This window comes from Gallinula chloropus (genome assembly GCF_964237585.1).
Source record: "Gallinula chloropus genome assembly, chromosome: 1".
Lineage (NCBI taxonomy): Eukaryota > Metazoa > Chordata > Aves > Gruiformes > Rallidae > Gallinula > Gallinula chloropus.
Genome location: NC_140085.1, coordinates 52,064,767 through 52,088,988, shown reverse-complemented (window position 1 = coordinate 52,088,988; position 24,222 = coordinate 52,064,767). Strand labels below are relative to the sequence as shown.

General features: G+C 43.9%; 1 protein-coding gene across 1 annotated transcript in view; it reads left to right on the top strand.

Moving 5' to 3' along the window:
- UTP20 (UTP20 small subunit processome component) overlaps positions 1-24,222 on the top strand; it is a gene marked incomplete at its 5' end in the record, with an annotated part of 67,097 nt that overhangs the window by 23,466 nt on the left and 19,409 nt on the right. Inside the window, 22 exons of the mRNA XM_084274703.1 lie at positions 621-711; positions 1,989-2,074; positions 2,625-2,750; positions 3,352-3,518; positions 4,437-4,645; positions 8,649-8,792; positions 11,454-11,533; positions 12,444-12,670; positions 13,618-13,762; positions 14,215-14,302; positions 15,625-15,768; positions 16,397-16,447; positions 16,539-16,691; positions 17,235-17,390; positions 17,781-17,921; positions 18,798-18,935; positions 19,872-20,011; positions 20,523-20,602; positions 21,420-21,709; positions 22,185-22,324; positions 22,811-22,967; positions 23,778-23,876. Coding sequence (XP_084130829.1) covers positions 621-711; positions 1,989-2,074; positions 2,625-2,750; positions 3,352-3,518; positions 4,437-4,645; positions 8,649-8,792; positions 11,454-11,533; positions 12,444-12,670; positions 13,618-13,762; positions 14,215-14,302; positions 15,625-15,768; positions 16,397-16,447; positions 16,539-16,691; positions 17,235-17,390; positions 17,781-17,921; positions 18,798-18,935; positions 19,872-20,011; positions 20,523-20,602; positions 21,420-21,709; positions 22,185-22,324; positions 22,811-22,967; positions 23,778-23,876 — 3,052 coding nt within the window. The remainder of the gene's footprint in view (positions 1-620; positions 712-1,988; positions 2,075-2,624; positions 2,751-3,351; positions 3,519-4,436; positions 4,646-8,648; positions 8,793-11,453; positions 11,534-12,443; positions 12,671-13,617; positions 13,763-14,214; positions 14,303-15,624; positions 15,769-16,396; positions 16,448-16,538; positions 16,692-17,234; positions 17,391-17,780; positions 17,922-18,797; positions 18,936-19,871; positions 20,012-20,522; positions 20,603-21,419; positions 21,710-22,184; positions 22,325-22,810; positions 22,968-23,777; positions 23,877-24,222) is intronic.

Below are 24,222 nucleotides of genomic sequence, written 5' to 3'. Positions count from 1 at the left end.
GGGAACAGCTGGGCAAGGACAACCTCAGCCCCCTCCACAGTACATATGGTAGAGGTACTTTCTTTATCTTGGTCATGTCTTTAGCCTCCTGCAGAGTGGAGCTGGTGCAGATGCAGGGTGACACAGCCACTTATAGAGGAACTGACTCCCATCTGTGCTTGCAGCCTGGAATAGTCCAGCACACTCTGTGGCTAAATGCATCCCTTCTTAGCGATAGGAGCAAAATGGGCACCAGCTTAGGACAAGTAAATAAAGAAGGAGGTAAATTCACTTGTTTGGTGTTCCAGGCTGGGCTGGCAGAGACAAGTAAGCTGCATACTGACTGTAGTCCTTTCCTATCAAAAGCTGGGCCCATCTAGTGCTGCTGAGGAAATAGTCTTCTCTGTGCAGTGAAGTGACACCTGGAAAGAGCTGCTTTAGGAGAGGGAGCAGGATACATACCTCTTGCTGTGTCTGTGAATTGGTGGCCTGTGGACTTGGGATTTTCTTGTGTTAGGTTTGAGTTTTTTCTTTCTGTGTTGTTAATCTGTTTTAACAGAAGGGCCCCAATTGTTTATGATAATGCAGGATTGTTTCTTCTGGTCATTTTTAACAGTAATTTTGTTTTGTTTGTTTTACAGGCAACTAATAGCCCACTTACAAGTGTTCTCTAAATTCTCGAATCCTCGTGCGTTGTATCTACAGCAGAAGTTGAGTGCACTATATACCCAGGTGATCCTATTTGCTGGCGTTTAGAATTGCTGATAATAAATCAACTCATTCTTCTTTTAATGCAGTGTGTGAGACTGCAGAAATCAGTCATTTTGTGAACCAAGCCACAATAGCTGTTACTGAGGGCTTTCCTAGCAGGCTTTGCTTGAAATATGAGTGACTTTAGCAAAGACCCGTTTGAGATACCTGGCTCGTGCAAACAGATGTTGTAGTTTTGGCCAGGTGGAGGAGTTGCTGTAGAGGGGAGTCTGTTCCACTTGTACAAGATCTGGAAGAGGATTTTGAAACTAAACCTTGGGGAAGACCCAAAGAGATTTGTCCTTGCCCTACTGTGTTGTGTCTGCAAAGACTATGGTCAGCGCAAAACCAAATCATTTTGCATCAAAAAAGTTTGATAAGATTCCTTATTGAGGGATTTCCATGAAGGACTTGTGAAAAATACAACTTTGAAGAGGGATTCCAAGTCTATGGTACACTTCTTAAAAGGGAATTCTATTATTTTTTCTGGGCTTTGTTGATTTCTGATTTGTTCAGATCCTTGAGGTTTGTTCTTACCATTTCCAGATTGTGTTCTCAGAGACTGTGGTCAGTGGGCTGTAGAAACTGTATTAATTGGTGTGAATCTGTTAGTTTCACCTGGCGCCCAGTGTGGGAGTTGAAAGGTCCATGCATTAGTCCCCAAATTTGAGAATCTAATGAACATCCACACAGTTTCAGTCAACCCCAGAGTTTTGTTTAGGAAAAGAGTTGGTCAATCTGTTTGCTTACCTGTATTAGGAAAATATTGAACATACATGTACAGGTCAAAACAGTTTGAAGAATGACCTGACATAAGAAGAGAGGTGACTTAACTTTGGCCTTTTTGTGTCTGAGCATAATTGTTGTCATGGCCTGTGTGTCCATCTGGCATAGGGGCGTCATGGCAAAGTGACCTTTGATGATTCTGCTCTGTAATGTTGGGTAGGAGGCTGAACTGGTTTTGGAGGTTGAAAATACAAGCTGAGGCTGGTCCACAAGATAACTGTGAAAATGGAAATAACTATCCTGTGTAGCTGAGGGGGAAATGCATATATGAAGTACAGCAGCCATGTCTGCTTTTTATGAGTGGCAGTTGTGTATTGACATCTTGGCTTTGTACTGGCAACACATATGTCCTGCTTCCTTTTGGATAAATTAGTCCCAGACCTGCTTGAGCTTGGAGTCTTTATTTGACTATCTTCAGTAGGTACTTCTGTCTTCTGAACAGGGACTCATTTTCTTTCTTTTGTCATCTGCAGTTACTGTGCCATCAAGACCAGAATGTACAGAGAATAGCTCTTGACTGTATAATGACATACAAGCATCCTCACCTACTGCCATACAGGTAGAAGCTTTTATATTATTTTAGTATCGATGAATGGTCCTCCTGCCATATCAGAAGCCTTCCTGGGGTCAGTTGCCTCCAGGAGGGAGCCTTGACTGCATTTATCATTTTAGCCAGCTGCATGTTTCCTGCCAAAAAGAGGAAATCAGGTCTTGAGGTTGATCAGGGTGTCTTTTTATTTTTTTAATAGGAAAACGATGATGCTTCCATGCTATCCCAGGAGAGCATGTGCTTAGTAGTTGCATTTTTTTGAAAAAGATCTTTAGTACTAGTGCTTTATAATCACTCAGAGAAATTGGCAGCATAAAACTGTAGTTTGTGGTTGAATAATCACTTCAGAATGTGTTCAGGAGGTAGTTTCGTATCTAATTAGCTTGAACTTTTCCTGGCTTTAAAAATGTTTTCTGATACAACGATGGCAACGCAGTACTTTATTATTTTATATCCAGCATAGATTAGATAGGTAAGCAGATAGAGATACGTGTGTGTGTGTGTATGTGTTTGTTTTTACAATCCCTACCTGCCCTCAAATGATGTTTATTACTCTCAGGGAGAACTTGCAAAGGCTACTGGATGACAAAAGCTTTAAAGAAGAAATAGTCCATTTCAGTATTTCTGAGGAGACATCAGTAGTGAAAATGGAGCATCGACCAGATCTCATCCCTGTCCTGATGAGGTGTGTCACGAAGGGCAGGTGTAAAGGTTTCGTGTCAAAGTACCACGAGCAGAGATGTAACGCTGCTGCATTCCATGTTAAACAGTGTAGATAAGCCTGTGATTAATGGTGTAGCTTGATGACTTAGTTTGTGATGTTCTCTATGGTTTCCTTACTAACACAGTTACATAATTTGTTATGCAAGTAGCATTTTCTTTAAGAACAGCGTTTTGGTAAATGCTTTTTCTTCTAAGGCTTACAGAGAACTGTGAGTTCATTGCAATTCTCTGAGTATTTTTATTAAGATACAGTGATGCAAGTTAGCGTGCACGTTGCTGCTTCAGCAGTAGCTGCCCTCAAGCTAGCCTGGAGGCATTCTAGTTTTCTACCTGAAGTCTCCAGCAAAGCTTTTATTGTAGTAGCAGAAGCTGATCTTTCACTGGGATGTTGTTGGGCACCACATAGCACTTCTGTTGGAGACCCTGAAGGTGGGACTTCCACTCAGTTTGTTCTCGCTAGGGTGTGTTTTTAACTGAAGTGGAGTTTCTCCTGTGGAATAAGTGACTGGGAAACAGATGGCTTGCTGCAAGTTAATGCAACCTCTTTTTTTTGGCTCTTACAGAATTCTCTATGGCAGAATGAGAAACAAAACGGGGAGCAAAACACAGGGCAAGTCTTCAGCGGGCACTCGCATGTCAATCGTGCTGCGATTTCTCGCTGGCTCGCTGCCAGAAGAGATACGGATGTTCTTGGATTTGCTTTTTGAAGCTGTCAAGCAGTTCAGTGATGGTAGGTACAGGCAGCAGAACCTGGGGGTATGGTGCTTCCTGACCTGTAGAGATGTGGGAGGATAAAAACACTTAGTATTGTTATGTACTGTCTCTTAACAGTGCCTTGGAAGGATGAAAGTAAACTTTTGATAGGGAATGGCATTCCCCAGACCTTTTTCCTTGCAAAGCACGATTGCTCTCTTTTACAGGTCCAAGGTCAGAAAAACTGAATGACCTGCCACAGCTGTGCAAGCAAGCTGAAGCAGCCCCAGAATGAGCAATCACTGACATCATAGGCTAGCTAGTGTATGATGGCAATAAGCAGAGGTTGTAAAGTGCTGTGATACTATAGCAATGGGAGTGTTGAATGCCATGGAGAGATGGGAAACCTGGAGCTGTCTGTCTTGGTTTAACCTGTCAGGAAGCTAAAACAACCACACAGCCGTTCCCTCATTTGCCCCTGCGGTGGGATGAGTGAGAGAATCAAAAAGGAAAGAAAGAGTAAGCTTGTGGTTTGAGATAAGGACGGTTTAATAGGACAGAAAAGGCATAATCATCATCATATAACTAGTATACAAAATGGGCATGATTTCTCACCACCCAAAGCTGATGCTCAGTTCCCAAGCTGCCTTACCTCCTAGTCAACCCCACAGTTATATGCAGAGCATGACATCATATGGTATGAAATATCCCTTTGGCCAGTTTGGGTTACCTGTCCCTTCTTCTTATTAGGCAAGTAAAAGTTGGCAACAACTAAAAGATCAGTGTGTTATCAACATGGTTCTCATCCTAAATCCAAACCTGCATTTAAAAAGCTGAATGTAAGGAACTGAAAAATAGTATAGTCTGGCCCTAAATTGCATGGAAGATTATTTTTTGTACTGGTTCTCTTCATTGTGCTTCTCTAAATAAATGGCTGACCCTTTGTCTGTTGCAGGGCCTTGCCAGGCTGCAGTGCTTCGAAGTATGTCAGAGCTGGATTTAGCTAAAGTCCTGCCTCTTGGGCGTCAGCACAGCCTCTTCAACGGTCTGGAAGTTGTGTTGAAAAACATGGGACATTTGATCCATCAGTACCTGCCTGAAATTCTACAGATTCTGCTCTGCATGACGGCTGTGGTATCCTGCATCCTCCAGCAAAGAGAGAAGGTATGATATTAAAAATAAATTGAATTCCTTTCCCTCCTGCTCTCCTTAGCTTGCATGGGTATTCACACCTTCACTGGTTCAGATAAAGGTGGGTTTAATGCCAGCATGGAGAGGAGTTTAGCTGTTAGATGTCTGTCAAAATAGATGCTGGTGGTATTTTTCTGAAAGCACTACAGGGCTCAGGCAATACAGACAGAGGTAATATATTTAGAAAGCTGCTTTGGACTGCATTTTTGCTTGAGTTACTGAACGGAGAGTTGGAGGTGATCTCTGTGCATTGCTGCTTGCCTGCTCTGTGGACAGGTGGGTATGAGGAAAGGGTAAATGGTTTGTTTTAATGACATGGCTAGATCTTGCGGGTGGAAATTGAAATTGGCCCTAAATGTGTATTATCTTTGCTGCAAGGATAAAATGTTTGAGCAGGGTAAGGATAGGTTTTAAAGTTCCTTGCCTGAGGACTTGAGAGCAAAGCTTCTCTTTGAGGTGTTTTGTAGAAGTGCTAGGCCCTAGGGTAGCTCAGCGTTGTGGATGACCACAGCGATTATCTACAGTGATTGTCCCCTGCCATGGGATGTGGGAAGAACATGGCTACTAGCTGTGTTTTCCAAAGCACATTAGAAGCATGTTCAGCTCTGTATCAGGAGTAGTCATGCAAATCCAGTGTCACAACTGGGTCTCAGCCAAGTATCTGCACAGCACTGCAAATGGGTTTTTGTTAAGGCTTTTTTTTTTTTTGTCCCCATTAGCTGCACACTGGCTGTATATGAAGAAAGGGTCAGGTGAGGAAAGCATTCTGTTAAAGATTGGCCTTATCTCAAATGGGGCATGTTGGCTTAATGCTGCCATGTGCCCGGGAGAGCGGTGCACAGGTCCCTGAGCTCTAGCCCAGATAACTCAGGGAGGCTGTTGCCAGCTGTTTGGAAGCTGTGACATTGAGCCGGGCTTTCCCATCTTTCTGAAACTAGTACCTTTGACAGGCTTCAATCCAGATAGGAAAAGGAAAGCTTGAGTCCAGCAACCAGGCTGGTGAAGGGGCTGGAGGGCAAATCTTATGAGGAGCAGCTGAGGGAGCTGGGGATGTTCAGTCTGGAGAAGAGGAGGCTGAGGAGAGACCTTGTCACTGCCTACAACTACCTGAAAAGAGGTTGTAGAGAGGTGGGCGATGGTCTCTTCAGACAAGTGACAAGAGATAGGACAAGGGGAAATGGCACTAAGCTGTGCCAGGGCAGGTTCAGATTAGATGTTAGGAAGAAATTTTTCACTGAAAGAGTTGTTGTCAGGCTGCCCAGGGAGGGGGTTGAGTCACCATCCTTGGGTGTTTTTAAAAAAAGGGTAGATGAGGTACTTAGGGATATGGTTTAGCATGGGACGGGAACGGTTGGACTCGATGATGTTAAAAGTCTTTTCCAACCTTGTGATTCTGAGTCTGGTCCTGTGCAGAGCTTGATCATGTATTAGGTAAGCAACAAGGAAACTGCACAGTCACCATCATCACTGTGGTGTTGAAAAGAATTATGAGATGATAGACTGAGCAAGTGATGTGTTGAAAGGAATTGTGAGACGATAGACTGAGCAAGTGGTGTTAGGTAATGAATGTTTTGTCACTCTGTGTGGGTATCCTTGCCAAGACCCATCTGTAAGCATTTGAGGTTAGAACTTGTCTTGAAAACAATCCACCAGACAAAGCAAGCCCTTGCATTTTGACAGCATCCAAGGTCACATAGCTGCCTGCAAGCTGCACAGAACCTTGTGACTTTTTTAATTTACAAAGAGGATGACCAAATTTTAGGACAGCAGCATCCCACAGTCTGACTTAAGCAATGGGTTGCATGTTTTAAATGGGGAAGGAGTACTTAAAACTGCTTCATTCATTGCTGGGATAGTCACATTTTGCCAGTGTTACTACAGTAATCCTGCAGTCATTGTGTAACGTGAAGTGACAGTCTGTCACTTGTCTGAACTTAATTTGCCACTTCATTAGCCCATGAGATGTTAAAAGCTCAAGGAAGAGTGTGAGAAATCTGTTTATCTTAGCTAACGATTAGAAGATATTCTTTGAGAGTAATTTATTGCAGGCTGATACTGCCTGGAGAGTTAAACATCAACTTTGACTGTTTTAAGTCAAGTTACTTATTTATTGTTTCCTACTGTTTGTGTTCACTATTGAATTTCTTTGTCCTCTCAAATACCTGATCCCAGAGGTTTACTCTTATGGCAGTTGAACAGTGGGACACTTAAAATTATTTCACAGGGTTGGGGGGTGTCACCATTAGCAATAGCTGCCTGGTCAGTGCTTTCTTTGGTCCTTCAAGCAGTTCCTTTCCTGCCTGGAAATTGATTGTACGCCGTTAACAGACATTCAGCACAGCTTGGGGGGCCCTGGGCAACAAGAAGTTTGGTTCCTTTTCCACCATCTCCTCTTCGTCTTTTCACCTGTGATTTTGGGTGCAAAAGGAGTATAGTAGTGTATTGTATGGTAGAGGGTAGTGTCTTCAGGAGTCCATAGGTACATCATGTAGAAAAAATCTGATGCCTTTGAGTGGGGCTTTGACACCACAGCTACTTTGCAAAATAACAGATACAAGTAAACAATACAAGATTCTGCCTGGTGGATTGTGGTATGTATTGGAGGCCCTGAGGAACCCAAGACATAGCTCCAGTCTCAGACAGTGGCCTTTCTTTGCTCTGGCACAGCTCTGTTCCTGATATTGGAGTTCCTCTGTTCTGTGAAGCTACCTCATGTGTTTGTGCTGTGAGCCGCATTGCACAGTATGGAAATAATTTAGGTTCCTCAAGTCAAAACTCTCCTCCAGGAGAGGAGTCAGAATGCAGCAGTGTGTGAATAACTTCATGATTAGCTGTGTGGCTGATTTTCTTACTGAAACGTTTTCCCCAGGAAAGGCTGTGGAATGTAAGTGCTAAATGGGTAGAGGAAGCATCTTCCTGCAACTAAATGCTATACTTCCCCCTGTGCTGTTGGAGGGGGTGATTCACATTCTTGCCTTCTCTGTTCCTACCCCTTCTCCTTGTGCCTTGATTTCTTTTCTTCCCAGTAGATCTCAGTGTGTAAAGTACAACTTCACTTCCAAGAGCTGATTTCAATCCTTCCCTGTGTAAAAACACAATTATTTAAGCGTCAGGGCTGTAACACTGACTGTATTGCTGCTTTCTGCATTTTGTCCATGGAGCACTGATGCTGCTTCAAACCTGACAGCATCGATTTTCATGAGCTGAAGAAGTCCTGTGTAACTAAGTGCAGGAACAGGCACCCCTTAGGAAAAAATTGGGTCAGCTGTAAGAGGTAGATTGTTACTGTGAACAGGTTACAGGACAAAACAAAAGAACATTGTGGTAGTTCCAGCAAAGGTTGTATCTGTGGTCACAGACTCATTGAATTATAGGGGTTGGAAGGGACCTCAAGAGATCAAGTGCAACCCCCCTACTAAAGCAGGTTACCTAGGACAGGTCACACAGGGAGGCATCCAGATGGGTCTTGAATATCTCCAGAGATGGAGACTCCACAACCCCCCTGGGCAGCCTGTCCCAGGGCTCTGTCACCCTCACTGTGAAAAAATTCTTCCCCATATTGGTGTGGAACTTCCTGTGCTCCAACTTGCAGCCATTGCCCCTTGTTCTGTCCCCACAGACCACTGAGAAGAGGCTGGACATTTCCCCTTGTGTCTCCCACTTGAGATATTTATAAACAATGTTCAGATCCCCTCTCAGTCTTCTTTTCTCCAGGCTGAACAGTCCCAGCTCACTCAGCCTTTCCTCGTAGGGGTGATGCTTCAGGCCCTTAATCATCTTTGTGTCTCTCCTCTGGACTCTCTCTAGGAGATTCCTGTCTTTTTTTGTGCCAGGGAGCCCAGAACTGGACACAATACTCCAGGTGGGGCCTGACCAGGGCAGAGTAGAGGTGGAAATGAAGTGCTGTGTTTAACTTCAGAGTAAATAGTTAGTAGTTGTTCTGCAAAGGTCTTAGGGTTTTTGTTTGTTTTCACAGGTCCAACCTAGGTTGATTAATCCACTGAAGAATTTGCGACGTCTTGGACTCAAGCTTGTGGCAGAGTTTTTTTCTGATTATGAGAACTACAGCTTCAGTGTGGAAGAGCTTGATGCAGTTTTCCATGCAGTGGTGTGGCCTCAGGTAGGTACTCTTCTTAAATAGCTTGTGTGTAACATGTGCCATGCAGAGAGCCCCAGCTGCACTGAAGTCCATCGTTGTCAGCTGTGTCTGTCACAAGGCTGGATGTGGCCTCAGATGTTTTCTGGCATTCTGATGTGTGTGTGTGCAAGGCCAGTTTCTTGGCTTACGTCAGCTTAGTTCTGGAATAATCCAGTCAGAGGCAAAAGTTCAAATTAAGTCATCTGAATAAAATAGATGGTGTTTCTTTCTTCATTAGGCATGGCAGCAGACTTACTCCCTGGGTGCTTCAGGGAAGCAAAATAATCACTTTTAGGTGCACTTTGCTACTTTTCTGTGTGACAGTTATTGGGCCTGTGGGAGGGAACTGCAGAAGCAAATGCTGCTGCAGGACACAGCGGGGTCTGTCAGTGGGCTGTATGCTCTTGTGCATGCTGTGCCTGCCTGCTGGGACACCCCTGTGAGCACAGCTGCGAAGCACAGGGTTGTGGCTTTCATCAGAGAAATACAGACCACTTCTGAGTTGGGAAAATGCACTGCTGTTGTGAGGGGAAGACAGAACATACAGTATTTAAAAGGAAATTGTGGAGGCTGTGTCAGTGCACCGGGCTCTGAGGTTACCTGGGAATGCCTGTAACAGCTGATCGGTTGTCTCTGCTTTAAAGGCAGTCACATCCCCCAGAGGGTAACTGAGCAAGATGGGCTGACTCTGACAGAGCTCTTCCACTGAGGTTTTTCAGGTATCCAAATTTGTCCTCCTTCCTTGCAGCAGAAAAGCCTGTCAGAGAGCACCAGGAGTAATGGCTGTGGTCTGTGAAACCCCAGATCTGCTTCTTTAGACGCTGTGGTTATTCCTCTCCTGTTTCTCTGTTCTACCTGTAACAATGTGATGTGTAGTGTGTAGAAGGGGGGCAAATGGTAGATTAAATACTTTCAGGTGGTGCATATAGAACCTAAAAGTCTTCATTTTGTTTACTAGCATGTATGTATGAGGGACAAGGGTTTTAAACTAGAGCAGGGTAGGTTTAGATTAGACATTAGGAAGAAGTTTTTCACTGAGGGTGGTGAGACACTGGAAGAGGTTGCCCCGAGAGGTGGTGGAGGCCCCATCCCTCGAGGTGTTCAAGATCAGGTTTGATGGGGCTCTGAGCAACCTGATCTAGTTAAGGTGTCCCTGCTCACTGCGGGGGGTTGGACTAGGTGACCTTTAAAGGTCCCTTCCAACCCAACACATTCTGTGATTCTATGATACAGCCCTGTGTTTCACTGTGAGCTGTATTTAACAGGGAGCTAGCTGTATGTTCCAGAGTCTTTTCAAGGCCTGGGTGTTACATGGGCAAAGCAGTGTACATTTTACTGCAGTCCTAGAGCGGTTCAAGCATGTGGTTTGGGCTTTAAGTTAGTGAAGCTCATAACACTTTTGAGGAGTGTTGTGTTTGGAAACACTGGGTAAATCTGAAGAAGATGTAGAATTCCTGTTGTTCTCTACAGATGTTGGGAAGACAGCTGGTTTTGGAGGTTGGCTGGTAGTACAATGCAGAAGCTCCCTCTAGAGTCAACTCCATGAAGATTTGGTGCTGGTAGAAGAATCATTTAGTTTGTGTGCTTTTCTTTTTTAAGGCTGTGGAACCGAGGTGTATAAAAACATGTGAAGAAGGCAAATTGTTGAAAGCCTGTTGTACCTGGAACTGGAGTTTCCTGCTCTTTGTGCCCCAGGAGTTTGCTGCAAAGGCTGTTGTTAGGCTGCACAGCAGCATTCCTGCAGGATTGGATTAGTGGGTTACTCTTTGTACATCATTCAGAAAAGCTCCGTTTTAGGCAGGGCAAAAACATTACCAACCTTCGGGGGCAGGAGAGGAAGTTTTCTAAGACCCTGGCTACAGTGGTCAGACATGTCTTCTGTTATGGTCAGGTCTTGAGCCTGGACTGAGCTAGTCCAAACCCCACGTGCACCCTCCTGACTCTTGCCCTGAAGGCATGCTCACTGTCCGTGCCCTGCTGACAGTCCGGTTGTGGTCAGGGTGAAAACCCAGGTGTGTGACTTACGTGTGCAGCCTGTTGGGTTGTGAACTGGCAGAGAGGAGGGAGCCAGACCTGTGCACTGGGTCTCCTGCTTATGTCCGGTTGTGTGGAGAAACAGCAGCTACTGTGTGGGGCTTAGGATGGGCAGCTCTTAAGTGGAGCTGTTTTGGACACAGAACCATGTTAGAAGATCCCATTCCTTGGGTGTGGTGCAATGCTTGAGCCTCTCCCTGAGCAGAGAAGGTTCTTTTGTAGCAGCAAGGCCATGGAGCCACAGAGCAGATGTTGGAGTGGCAGGTGCTGCAGCCAGGGCATAGAAAGTGTGGGAAGAGTGAATCTTGGGTGTTGCTTTTGAGATCTCATAGGTGTATGTCCAGGAGAGGTTGCTATGTCTCTGTGGGAAATGTGAGGCTCCATGGGGAGCCAGTTTCAGAGAGAAGGCAAAAGTGGCCTGGGTGTTACATTGTATAAATATTAAGGTAATCTAAAAGCAATTCCACAGATAGTAAAGAACCTGGAAAAATTATCATGAAACTACTTTTTTAATTTTAGATTGTAGTGAGCTCTTGTTAGAGTTGAGGCTTTTAAGAGGCTTCACCTACTCGTGTTGCATTGGCATCTGATTCTTTCTTCCTCCTTTAGGTCTGCAGATTGGCTTCAGAGAGTCAGTATTCCCCAACTTTTCTGCTCAAACTCATTCACACCTGGAGTAAGAATCCCAGGTAAGTGTTCTCCTTGCAAAGAAGCATAAGTACTTCTCCTGAGTACACAAAATTCAAGGGAGAAAGAGCACACTAACAGGTTCTGTGTCTGTCAAAAACCATTTTTCTTTTTCTGTTAGACTGTTGAGGGGTTTTTTGATAGCAGTCCAGATGCAGTTGGGAAGCTTTCCAGTTTGCACTGTTAATCTCTTTTTAGTGGGCTGCTTTTGTTATATACAAACAGCTAGATACATACATAGCCCAAACTCAGCTGATGGGTGAGGAGGAGGAGGAGGGCTGACTTCTTAGAACACATCTGTATCTTAACCAATGATGACTTAGTTGTGGGAGGTGAGAAGTCAGTTTTACAGTTTATCATTTCATTGATGGTTTTGGGTTCCCTATTTCTTTCTGTTTTACGAAAAAACATTGGCAGGTTCAGCAGAGAACCTGTGCCTGAGATTCTGATGCTGAAAGTTGTACAAGAGCTTATTTTTTTGATGCAGACAGTGAGAAGTTCCAGCTCTGCTGTCTTGAGTGATTTTTTTCTTTTTTTGCCTCTTCCATGGACTTGCTGTTCTTCCTTTGCTAAAGTATCCAGTATCTGTTTTAAAACACATCATTTGTAGACATAAAGAACTTGTATACAAACTTCGGTTAAAAACCACTATTGGATCATTGACTAACAGGAAGTTTGGAGAAGGGATTAGGTTTAGACAATGCTATCTTGAAGCAAGAAAATGGACTTGACCTTGCAAACTATATTCATTCTGTTTTTCATTACACTGTTTTGCTGTTGTGGGTTTTTGCACTTTTTCCTTGTTTGAAGTAGAAGACAGTTGTCATCCTTTCGTGTGACTTTTTTCTCAAAAGAGTTATAAAGTTCTGAACTTAAATTTTCAGCCAACTCTCTTTGTAATCTTTCTCTCAGGTATTTCCCCTTGCTGGCCAAGCAGCACCCAGATAACCCGGAGTGTGATATACTGTCAAATGTGTTTGCTGTGCTGTCAGCCAAGAATCTGTCTGAGGCCACGTCCAGCCTTGTGATGGACATAGCTGATAGCCTCCTCAACAGCCCAGATTTTGAACCCACGGAGCAGGTCTCCAGTTTGAGCGTGACTGGCTGTGTGGTCATGGCCACTGGAGACGTGACAGGAGGTATGCTTGCGTAAGAGTTATGAGAGGCCTGTCAGGTGCTTCAGGGGGAGGTGTTAGGTTATGATGAGGTTATCTCAGCGCTGGCTGAGAACCGAGGGGAGAGGCCACCAAGTGCAGATGGAAATGTCAGTGTACAGATTTGTCTTGGCATGCTCACAAACTGTAAAGTCCTGCTTGTCTAATGACTGGTGAGATCCACGTTTCAGTGTCAGTGTCCTGAGCGTGGAGAAATTCCTTAAGAAGAAGGAAAACATTTGTGTTGTTGTCGGCCTGTTTTGCCTGTGAAACTTTGAGTGACAGGGTAACTTCAGGAACTTCATTGCTGACTTGACTCTAAGCCTAACATCAAGTTGCCCACTCTCTGTATGTGTATGGTCATGTGTCACTTTGATGCTTAGTCTGTGCTCCCTGACAAGAGAGACCTGCCATTGGTTCCTTTTATCTTTGAGTGGTAGTAGAAAGGAAGCATGGTGTGCTGTGCTTGATGCAGTGGAGCCGTCTTTCCCCTGGAACACTCAAAGGCAGTGGAAAGCAGAGCACTTAGCACCGTGCTGTTGTTATGGCAGCTTTGATTTGCACAAGAGGTCAGCAGTACAATAAAGAAAACTACATCTATAAACGCTCCATCCATTTTAGGAGATGGTTACTACCTTTGAGGGATGTCCTCAGTAGCTTTTGATAAGCCCACACTTACCAGGGCTGTTACTGAAATGTATGTGAGAGCTTTTATTCTCTGTGTGTGCTTTTCTTTGGTCCCAACTCAAATACGTTAGACTTGGTCTCAGCAAATTCTGATGCATGTTCCCAACAGCCAGCTGCCCTGCACATTCATAGCTCCCAATGATTTTTCTCTCTCATTTGCCTGTATTTCCCACTTTGTTTGTGACTCTCCTTTCTGTTGCCTGCAGCAGAGAGTTGGGTGTTGCTAACTGATGATTCCCTTACAGAGACCCTGAGCCTAGGTTGCCAGTTGGTTCTGCCTCATGTTCCTGCCATTCTTCAGTACTTCAGCAAAACCATGTTAAACGTGGAGAAAGTGAAAAAGAAGAAGTACAGAGCTCAAGTCAGCAAAGAGCTGAGTATACTTTCCAAGTAAGTGATTCTTTAGAGCTCAAAATAGTTAGAAAGTTGGAAGGAGGTAGGGGAAAAAAGAGGCTTTTTATAAAAAGTTCCAAATTAAGAAACATTACACCCCAGCTATTTAAATTCAGAGCAGTTGAAAATACCTGGTTCTGTCGTTGACCTTGCAAGTTGCTAGTGCCTGAGGCGAGAAGTTTTCAGAAATTGGTTCTGTCTGTTTCTGTTACTGGTGCTCAAAACTAGTGCCTCTTGGGGGTAGCAAAAGGTACAGAAATGCCTGTGGTCATGTGGAAGCGAATACTTGGGCTGATGCTGTGATTTCGGTGGCTACGCTCTGTTACCCTGGGTACAGATGGATGGGCTGACAAAGCCCTGTGCTTTGGCACTAGTGCTGAGTTCTTACTTGCTCTATCCTGATGATTGGATTGATATGAAGTAGTAAATTACTTTGTCTCATTGCACAGGATCAGCAAATTTATCCAAGAAAAGAGTCAGAATTCAGTGCTCGTGAGCCTTCTCCTCCCCTTCCTTTATCAGAGCAACATGGAACAGGTAGGTAGAAATTACTTTCCTCCCCTATTAAATGTATGCTTTTCTTTTAATAAAGTATACTTGTTTAAGATGCAGCAAAAACATGCCATTTCTCATTATTAGCCTGAAATTAAATCTTCATGTGTTTGTAGCCTGCTCAGCATGCTGTGCCATTGCTGTTGACATGTATAAGTCCCCGGATACATTGCTGCAATGCTAGCACCTAGGCTGGTTCTCTTTCCCCTTCCCCCAGGAAAGACCTGCAAAATGTTTTAGGCAGTCTTTACCTCCTTTGCTGCTGTAGTCAATCCACCAAATTGCAGTGCTTCAAATAAGCACTGCTCTTCCCTGTGAATTTCCTGCACCCCAAATGCAAAGGCGCAGCATCTGGGCAGGAGTATGAATATATATGGTTGATTATGTAATGCCTGCTGTGTGATGGGTGGTGCTATGTCAATAGGCTGTGGGATGGAAGGCAAACATCATGTGGTGCTATTAACATGCTCCCATGTCTCCTGCTTCCGTTTGGTTCTCCTTTCACTTTTAAGGAATGCATCTGTGGGTATAGAAGTGTGTCTCAGAACTGAAACTTCCCTAAAATCCTAAATTCCTCAGGCATGAAAAGCATATGGGCTTTTTAGTTGAAGGAAGCAGAACTCTCCATTGCTTAGGCTTTTGTAAACTGATAATAAAAAAAGCACAGAGGGCATCTATTGCTGCCAGGCTTTGTTTTCAGTTCTATTTCCCATCTGCAGTGAATGAATCTACTCATTATTGATCACCAGAATCATTGGATCCAGGCTTGGGTCTTGTTTTTCTTACAAGACATTCAGTTGCTCAATGGGAGACTTTAGGCTTGTGGAAAGAACCACTAGGCAGCAGCCTGTAGCTTCCACTTTGCAATCGATCACAGAGGATTCTTGATTGTAAATCTGTGAATTGTTAAGGGGAGGATATGTGATTTCTGCTCAGGGGCATCATACAAGTACATGGTGCTGTCAATACTTGTTTCGGGGGCTAAAGAAGGACTTACTTAAAGCTCTGTTGCCTCTCCTGACCTTTGAGTCATTTGAGGAGAGACACAAAAAGGAGTTCCTCATCATGATGGCACTCTTCTGTAGCACTGTGCTTGTGTCTAATTGAAAGGTTGCAAGTGCTTCTGAGAGATTTGATGATTGCAGTGAGTGTGTCCTGCTAATGCTTTGTTCTCTTCCAGGATCTGTGATCTGAATAAAACACAGCAAAGTGGTTAAGTTCACTCTGTGTCTTGAAATATTTCCTGAAGAAATTAGGTAATCTTGTGAGTTTTCATTATTTATTGACAGTTATCTGTCTTTTTTCAGGCTACAGAGATTGACATTCTGGAGACAGTGCAGAACTTGCTGAGGCATTGCTCAAACCCTACAAGCTTTCTCAAACCGCTGGCAAAGCTTTTTTCTGTCATCCAGAACAAACTGTCTCGACATAAGTTGTGCTTGGTGTTTCAGGTATTGCATTTTATGTGTGTGTCTCTGGGCTTTTCTTACTTGTTCTAAGAGATCAAGAATCAAATAAATAGCAGTACTTATCTGTGTTCTACGTGAGCTTAAAAACCTTTTTAATCTACATCATGCATTAAATGAAAGTAATGGAATTGTATATGATACAAATGTAACAAGCTGCATGAAGATATGTACAAGTTCTGTCTTCCAGCCTGGTTAATGTGAGCATCACCAGGGTTGTTCTGTGTAAGAGAAGCCAAATTAAGCACCCTTCATCTGTAAAGAATCCTGTGTCTTTAGGATGTAAGAATGGTTTTTGGGATCCTGAAGGTGGTTTTTATTGTATTCTCTTCTCATGGATTCATAGCAGTCAGGCTGTTTTGTACTTCTTTGAAGTGACTTGACATAGCTTGCTTTTTTCCAGTAAGAAAACCCAGGAAACAGTCAATGTAGATATTTAGAAACTTCACAACTTAAACCACGCATCTTCCAATTTATGGCTTTTATTAAGCTTCTGACAGGAGAAGGATTGATGCTGTTGTTGGCTTTATTTGTTGTCTCAAGTGATGAAGTCTTGAGTTCTCCAGATTTTTAACAACGGTAACAAACTGTTTTCTTTTACGTTTCTTTTTAGACTTTATCTGAATTGGACAGTGAATTGAAGTATATTACTGATGTTGTTAAGGTAAGCAGAGTTTCATTGCTTGCTTTTTTCACCAACACTGTATTGTCAGGTTTCTGGCCTTTTTCATGACCAACTTATGTCCCTGTCGTAGCTGAATGCCTTCGACCAGCGACATCTCGACGATATCGACTTCGATGTGCGTCTGACAGCATTCCAGTCCATCACAGCCCACATCAAGGGAATGCAAGCAGTGGATGTCGACTTCCTCATCCCCGTTATGCACAACTGCTTCTACACCATCCAGGTTGGCTGACTCTTCCTTGCCTTGTGCACCATATGTCCATGACGAATTAACTTCTATATTATTTCTATCACCTGGGGGGGTGGTGGGGTGGGGTTATTGTCACTGTAGAACATTTGGAAGGTGTATTTGAGTCTTCTTATGAACACCTGGCTTTAAGTTTTGTCCACTTGCCTTTTCTCCTGTGTGTCCAGAAGGGCAAATACAGTGAGTGCATCAAGCAGGCTCACCCAAGTGCAGCACACCGTTCTGTCAGTGAGCCCTGAAACTATTCTGTCAATTTGTACTGTATAAAAGGCATGCTGCAGTCTTGAAAGGATGCTGTTCTTTTTGTTCTGGTTGTGTGGGCCGGCTGGTAAAATCTTCAAGGGGTTGTCCTGATTGGAAGGGTGGGCATTAATTCAGGGCAGTAACTTCTACAGGAAGTGTCTCATGGGTTACTGGGTCTCTACAGTTCTTCTTGTGTCCAGTAGTACTGTTTGGTCTTTTGGGAAGAAAAGGATGTCATATCCAGACTCACATGGTACAATTTCTTCCTCCACTCAGCTAGGGGATATGGCTCTTAGTGACAATGCAAGCCTTTGCTTGACCAGCTTTATCCACCGACTGGCAGAAATCAACCACACAGAAGATGAGTACAAGGAACTAATCCAGCAAACCCTCCTGGAATCTGTGAGAAGGGGGCTGAAGAGTAAGACTGAGGTAAGGCACTGTTTGATTATGTATCTCTATCTGTCTTCAGGACGCCAGGGCATACGAGACTTCCTACACATGAGTTCTTCTGAGCCTGTTGCAAGAATAAGGAGTGCAGATACCCACTGTAATCAGATTTACCCTTCATTGGAAAACTTGTAAAAATCTGATGAATTCTAGAACTCTGGTATCTTATGTTTCTGTGCCATTGTTCAGCTTTTCTCAGGTGTAGTAGTTCTTTGGAGGAGAGACTTCAATCATTTATGTGCAGTCCAAAATTTGCTGTTACCAAAGAATAGGACTTGGCCTGAAACACTGTTAATTACAGCACTGCTGTTCTAAGGAGCATGTAGCAGCTTCTCTGAGGAGTACTTACCCTTCACTGCTTGCTGTTTGCAGAGCATCCAGCAGGACTACACATCGTTGCTCTCCTGCCTCATTCAAACCTTCCCAGAAAATCCTGAATTCCGGGATTTGGTCCAGTTGACCAACCGCCATGATCCCGACATGGACTTCTTTGAGAACATGAAGCACATGCAGGTAAAAGGCATCAGGCATTTCCCTAGTGTCTCTCTTTCCCTTCCCAAAGCAAAAGCATTTTACTGTGGGGTGATCTTTTCCAAAGCATCCATGTGCTGTCTTTACTGAGAAATTGAACCTGTGTCATTAGATATTACAGAGAAAAAAAAGGTGGGGGGAGGAGGGGGAAAAGTGGACATTATCACATGGGTGATTGTGAATCAAAGTCATGTTTCTGTCTAGAAATCTCTTGGCTCTGATTTAGCAGCACTGTTTTTTATCTCTTCCTAATTTAGATAAAAGAATTCTTCTGTTTTAAGTGATCATTCATGATCTTGAGCAGGCAAATGCACATTAAACCCCTTGTGTGACCCAGCCCAAAGTCAGCAGCAGTGTCCTGAGGCAGGGAACAGATCTTTTTGCTTTCTCGAGCCTGTTCCCTGATACTCTCTGGCTGGAGTCTCTGCAGCCCCTTCCCATTCAAAGACCTTTGTAATATAAATGTTATACAAAGCCTGTTCTCAGGGGTTTTCGTGCAGTACAGAAATAGGATGCTTCTCCTGCTTTCAGATACATAGTCAGAGACACCCTTTGCTATACATGGAGAGTCTTTTTGCCTCATAATTTTATCAGGTCTTTTCATCTTGTATCAGTTGCCTCCTTTGTCTGCTATCTGAAGATGTCACAGTCCAATGATTGAGAATTCACAGTATTTATTGAGGCAAAAGGCCAGTGAAAGCCCAGAGACTGAAGGAAAAGGGTCCTTGAAATGGCCATAATATGTTTGTGTCATTACTTAAAACTGAGGTATTTTCAGATCTGCTGAATGTATGTGCTCCATCGTGCTAGTGGTGACTCAAGCACCACTTCATTCTCTGTCTGTCATGTTTGGCTCAGATCCACAGGAGGGCACGAGCTCTGAGGAAGCTGGCTATGCATCTCACAGAAAAAAAGCTCACACTGTCTTCCAAATCCCTGCAGAATTACATCATGCCTTACGCCACTACTGTCCTTTTTAGTGAAAAAATGCTGAAGGTAGGTTGTTCAATTGAGTATTTTCACCTTTCTTGAATATCATCCTCCTTAAAAGACTAACCACTTTAAAAGGCTGTTAGGTTTGTGGGGTGAGTGTTCCCCTTTCGGACAAAAAGTGCTGTGCTTTTGGTGGCAGAAAAAGAGTTTGGAAGGTGCAGATTCAGCCTGGGCCAAATCTCGTATCTGCTAAGCCTGTCCTGGTTCTCAAAGACAGATCTCTCAACTGTTTGGGGCTTGTTTGGGTGGTTTAGGTTCATTTTCTATTGAAAACACATTTTATTGAAAAGAGATGCAGTGAAATTACTTGTGATGTCAGTGTGGATAGACTTCCTACTTGGGTATGTAAGGCTTCACACTTCTGTGTAGTTCCTTGCATGCTGTAAGGAGAACAGCAGAGCTTGTAATGTCAGACACAGCAAATGTCTAATTTGCATGGGCAGAAATAGTCTTCTGGAGCAATTAGAGCTCAGGCACAGGACCCAGCACCTGCAGCCATACCAACTGTGCCCATCAGTAGAGTGAATGCAGTGGGGTGAAACCCCAAAGCACCCCCTGACCACAGGGAGTGAAATGGTTGAGACCTTGGTGAAGAAACAAGTGCATTTAATTTCATGTCAGAAATGGGTTAATGATGTGTACATTTTACTTGACTGATTTTTAGATCTTCACACAAGTAAGTCCATAGATGTAGTTATGTAAGAAAAGTTAAATTTGTTTAGAAATATTTGGAGGAAGAGGGTCTGGAGATTGGCTTGATGAGCTCTGATTTTAATTTGTTTTTTACCTGGTGGTTGAGAGGAGATCCAAGAGCTGAACACCAAGCATCCCCACTAGGCAGACCCTACTTCTTCTGGCTCTGGTTGCTTTGAGTAAAGTATGCATTAGACACGTTCAGCATGAATAGTAACAGCAACTGAATTTCTATCTTTTGGACAGCATGAAAATATGGTAACAGCCTCAGTGGAAGTTGTTGGAGCTGTCTGCAGACATCTCTCGTGGTCAGCATACTTGTACCACTTGAAGCATTTCATTCATGTCTTGCAAACAGGACAGATCGGTACAAAGCTGGGGGTCTGGTAAGTACTGTGAGTGATGCTGCTCTAGCTTTCTCCAAAAACTGCTAGGACAAAATTCAGTGTCTTAAGAAGCATCCCATGGATTACCCTCTTCCTTGGGATGAGAGATGGCAGACTTCTAATTGCATGAGCCCACCTCAAAGTGGTCATGGCCTTGCAGCCTGCAGCTGTGAAGGATTAACAGGTCACTGTGTCTCACTAAGCGCACGCCAGCGTTAGCAGCTTCTGCTTGTGTCAGGCTGTCACTGCTCCCAGGACACCTGCATTCCTCCAGTGCCACTGTCTGTGTGGTTTCACAGTGACCTAGGTCACAGAATGCATATAGCTGAAAAGCAACCATTTTGTTTGATTTCCAGGGTTGCTATTTCAGGATAAGCATCCTTATGCCACAGTGTCACAGAGTCTGAAGTTTTCCAAAATGGACTTTTAAGATCTTCTGTTCGGTTGGTGTGTGTGCAGCCTCTCCTTCTTGTGGAGAGGGCTCATCTCTCTTCATGTTTTCTTTTTGCAGCTTGTTAGAGACGGTGCTGGAAGCCTTTCACTTTGACTATGAAACTCTTGAAAAGCAGCTTGTGACCATTGACAACCAAGGTGAGCTTTCTGCTCCTGAATGTAGAAGCACTCCCTCTAACTCCTCAAAGTGCAACTAACCAGAATTTTGTGGTTTACTCTAGAGGTCAGGTACTCCCAGCTTTTTAAAATGTACATTTTGGAAGTTTTTACTTTCTTCCCCAGGATCTATGCAAACTGTCCTCCTGGGTGTTGACAGAGTGAGGAGAGGAACTATCTCCATGTTCTCTCTCTCCAACCCAGGCCTCCATAAGCCAAAACAGCCTGGGCTGGGTTTACACAAATCTGTGGGGTTCTCCAAGGTCTGCACCCACCCATGTGGCTACTGATACATCTGAGATTTTTGTCCTTGATCTTGGGTGCTCTCATGGTTTTCTGCAGCTTGAGAAGGGTGCTGCATGTCCTCCTCTTGCTCACCCCAACATTTCATTGGAAGAAGTGATGTCTTTGTCTTCTTCACCATTAAGGTTACCTATGTTGTGGCCTTTGGGATATGCTGAGGAAGGAGGAGCTGTGCTTGTCAGTACCTCTTCTCTTGTGAAATTCTTAAATGTGAGTGACAGGTTCAATCACATTGGCCTTTGCTAAGCTGTCTGTGAAGTTCAGAGAAGAGTAAGTTGGTCCTTGCTTTAAGCCTAACTCTGAGGGGTGATTATCAGTAATTACCATGCTAGAGCTCTTTACTCAGTAAAACAACTCTGATGCTTACTGACTGTTTGCTGTCACTCATGGTAGGTGGCAGCTTTGCCTAGAACACAGCCATGACAACAGTATCTTTTAAGGGCTTGATTTTTGTGGTCTTTCATATTTACCCATGTTTTTGACAATTTTTTGTTAGAAGCTGCTGCCATGGACCTTGAGCCAGTGGTGGAGACTGAAGAAGCCATGGAGCTGGAGCAGAGTGAAGGAGAAGAGGAGGTGGTTGAGGAAAAGAAAGGGAAGAATGTCCCTGAGGAGCCGGCAGAACCTGAGCAGGCTGCTGAGACATCTAAAGATGCTGAGCAAGTGGTCAAACCCGTTTCTTTCTTACCCCGAAATAAAGAAGAGCTGGAGTGTCTGATCAAACACATTCAAGATACTGTTACAGTCAACATCTTGCCTAAATTGCACAGGTGTATTGTTGCAAAGGTGAGAAGTTGGCACTGGGAAGGTGTTTTGCAGGCCTGAGCTGCTACTATAAAGGTTGGAGTGCTATTTCAGAGCCCAGTGGAAGTGCAACACATAAAAAATAAAATAATAGATGTAACTGAAGAGAGGCCACCTGAAAGCACCCCTTTGTTGTGTCATTGAGATTACTGGCAGACCCTCTGTGTCAGTGTGGGTGTGGTGTCTTCACTTGCTGAGAACTGGCTTGAATCACACAAGTGAAAGGATTCACTTTGTGCAGCCAGTTGAAAAAGTCTCAACTGCTTGCTAGGACCCAGCTTCTTCCTCTGTATTGAAAACACAAGGATTTATCTCAGCTGTCCGGGTTTTTCCTGTAGTCCACAGAGGATAGCAACTTGCTTTGTTGGCCTCTTCTAGGGTTTGTTGAGAAGAAGCAGGATTTGTGTATGTATATTAAAAGTGCAATGTGTCTTGCTCTTCTTGCCCTTCTGAAAAGGTTAAAAGAGACGAAGAGCACAAGCTTGTGAAATCCAACGTTGTGAACGATGATGAAGTGGTTCGTGTTCCTTTAGCTTTTGCCATGGTCAGAATGATGCAGTGTCTTCCCCAGGAAGTGATGGAAGCCAACCTGCCAAGGTAAATCCCATCAGAGCTCCTTAAATGCAGTTCAGCATTCTGGGAACAAGTGCAGGCACCTTTCTCAGGCTGTGGTTATGTACAAGTAGTGAAACCCAGGAGGGGCATCCTAACAGCCCTTAAGGACTTTTCTTTTTTTTTTTTGAAACTCATTTTCCTAGTGACATTCTTCTCTGTCAGCATTTGACTTTGGTAAAACTGAGTTTGAAAGGAACTTGGTAAATCCTTACATAAGAACAGAGCTCTGAAGCAAGTTGCAGAGGTAGGAGTGGCAGAGCTGGAGAAAGAATAATGTGCAGAAAGAAAGGATGATCAGGGAAATGTCCTGAAGGACAGTAGGTGTGTGTATGACTATAAAGCCTCTCTGTGACAATGACTTTGTAGCTCTGGTTGTGAAACAACCTTGAAAAGCAGCCTCTTTACCTAGCACTGTAACTAGTTCTGTTCTGTTCAGGGGTGAACTAAGCCATCTATCTCTGTTTCCAGCATCCTGCTGAAAGTCTGCACTTTCTTGAGGAACAGATTTCAGGAAATCCGGGATATCGCCCGCAGCACCCTCACTAAAATCATGGAAGTGTTGGGAGTGCAGTACCTTCTGTACATCTTAAAAGAGATGCAGTCCACTCTCGTCCACGGGTACCAGGTAATGCTGAAATTCTTCCTCCTCTGCTCTCTGTAGTTTTTTCTAATGTGTCAGAAAGAGAATCCAAAGGGAAGTTGCTCCTCAAATTGTTTTGCACTGGTAGAATGGCTTGGTGTAGTACAACTAAGCACTACTGCTAGTCCCAACATCTGTCTTTGTTATGCCATGTGTCAAATTAGGGTCTGTACCCAAAATGCTTGAAGAGTTTAATCAGGGAAGAAGTTGAGGTATGAAGTGAAAGATTAATTTCTTGTTCCAATGTCCTGGTTTCAGGACATCCAGTAAGATTAGTGGAAATCTCTTTCAGTAAGGTTGTTACGGCCGAGCATCACCAGAGGTGGGTTTCCACAGTGACCGCACAGACCGTATGTGGTGTTGCTAATTGAAGTTCTGCTTCCCAGATCCAGAGCCAAGGCTCTGACTCTTAGTTCAGCTTTCCTCTTTCCATAGTGATTTGGATTAAGAGTAATTTTCTATGTGAATTAGTGCAGTGGAATAACATGAGCTTCCAGCTGCTGTAACAGTGAAAATGCCAATTATCACAGCATAAAAATGGCAGTAAGAGCACTGGGAAAGGGGAGATTCCAGCCCTCCTGCTAGACAGGGGCCTTCCTGCTGCTGGTACGTGGATTCTCATCCTCCCAGTGATTTTATTTTTATTATTATTTTCCTCCCTGCCCCTCTCCCCAATCATGAGAGCTCAAATGCAGCGTGTGAGTTGTGATATCTCTGCCACGGGAGTATTCCCATCCAGTATTATGAAATAAAATGCAGAGGTTTGGAAACATGATCTGTTCTTTTTTTCTCTAGCTCCATGTGCTGACTTTCACTGTGAACCTGTTACTGAAGGGCCTTTCTACTAGACTCAGTGCTGGTGATTTGGACCCCTGCTTAGACATCCTGATTGAGGTAAAAGCTATTGAAGATTGAAGGAAAGAACGTTGTGAAGTGCCTAGGGCAGATTCTGGGTGGAGGTGGTTTTGTGTAGATTCTCATGGACTTGGTGGCAGACAGGGCTGATTGTGTGTGTGCACACAATCTAGTGAGGCATCAGGAAATCCCTTGTAGAGTAGCAAAGTAACTCTGGGTCTGTATCTTGAGCTCTGCATACTGGGAGGGAATGGGTTGAAGGTTAAGATTCCTATGTTTCACTGTACTTTAAATGGCTGAACAAGTCAACACACATCAAGTCATTGTGGTCCATGGAACCCAGGAGCTTAGCTGGCCACTGTCATGGGGTGTAGTTGGATGTCTC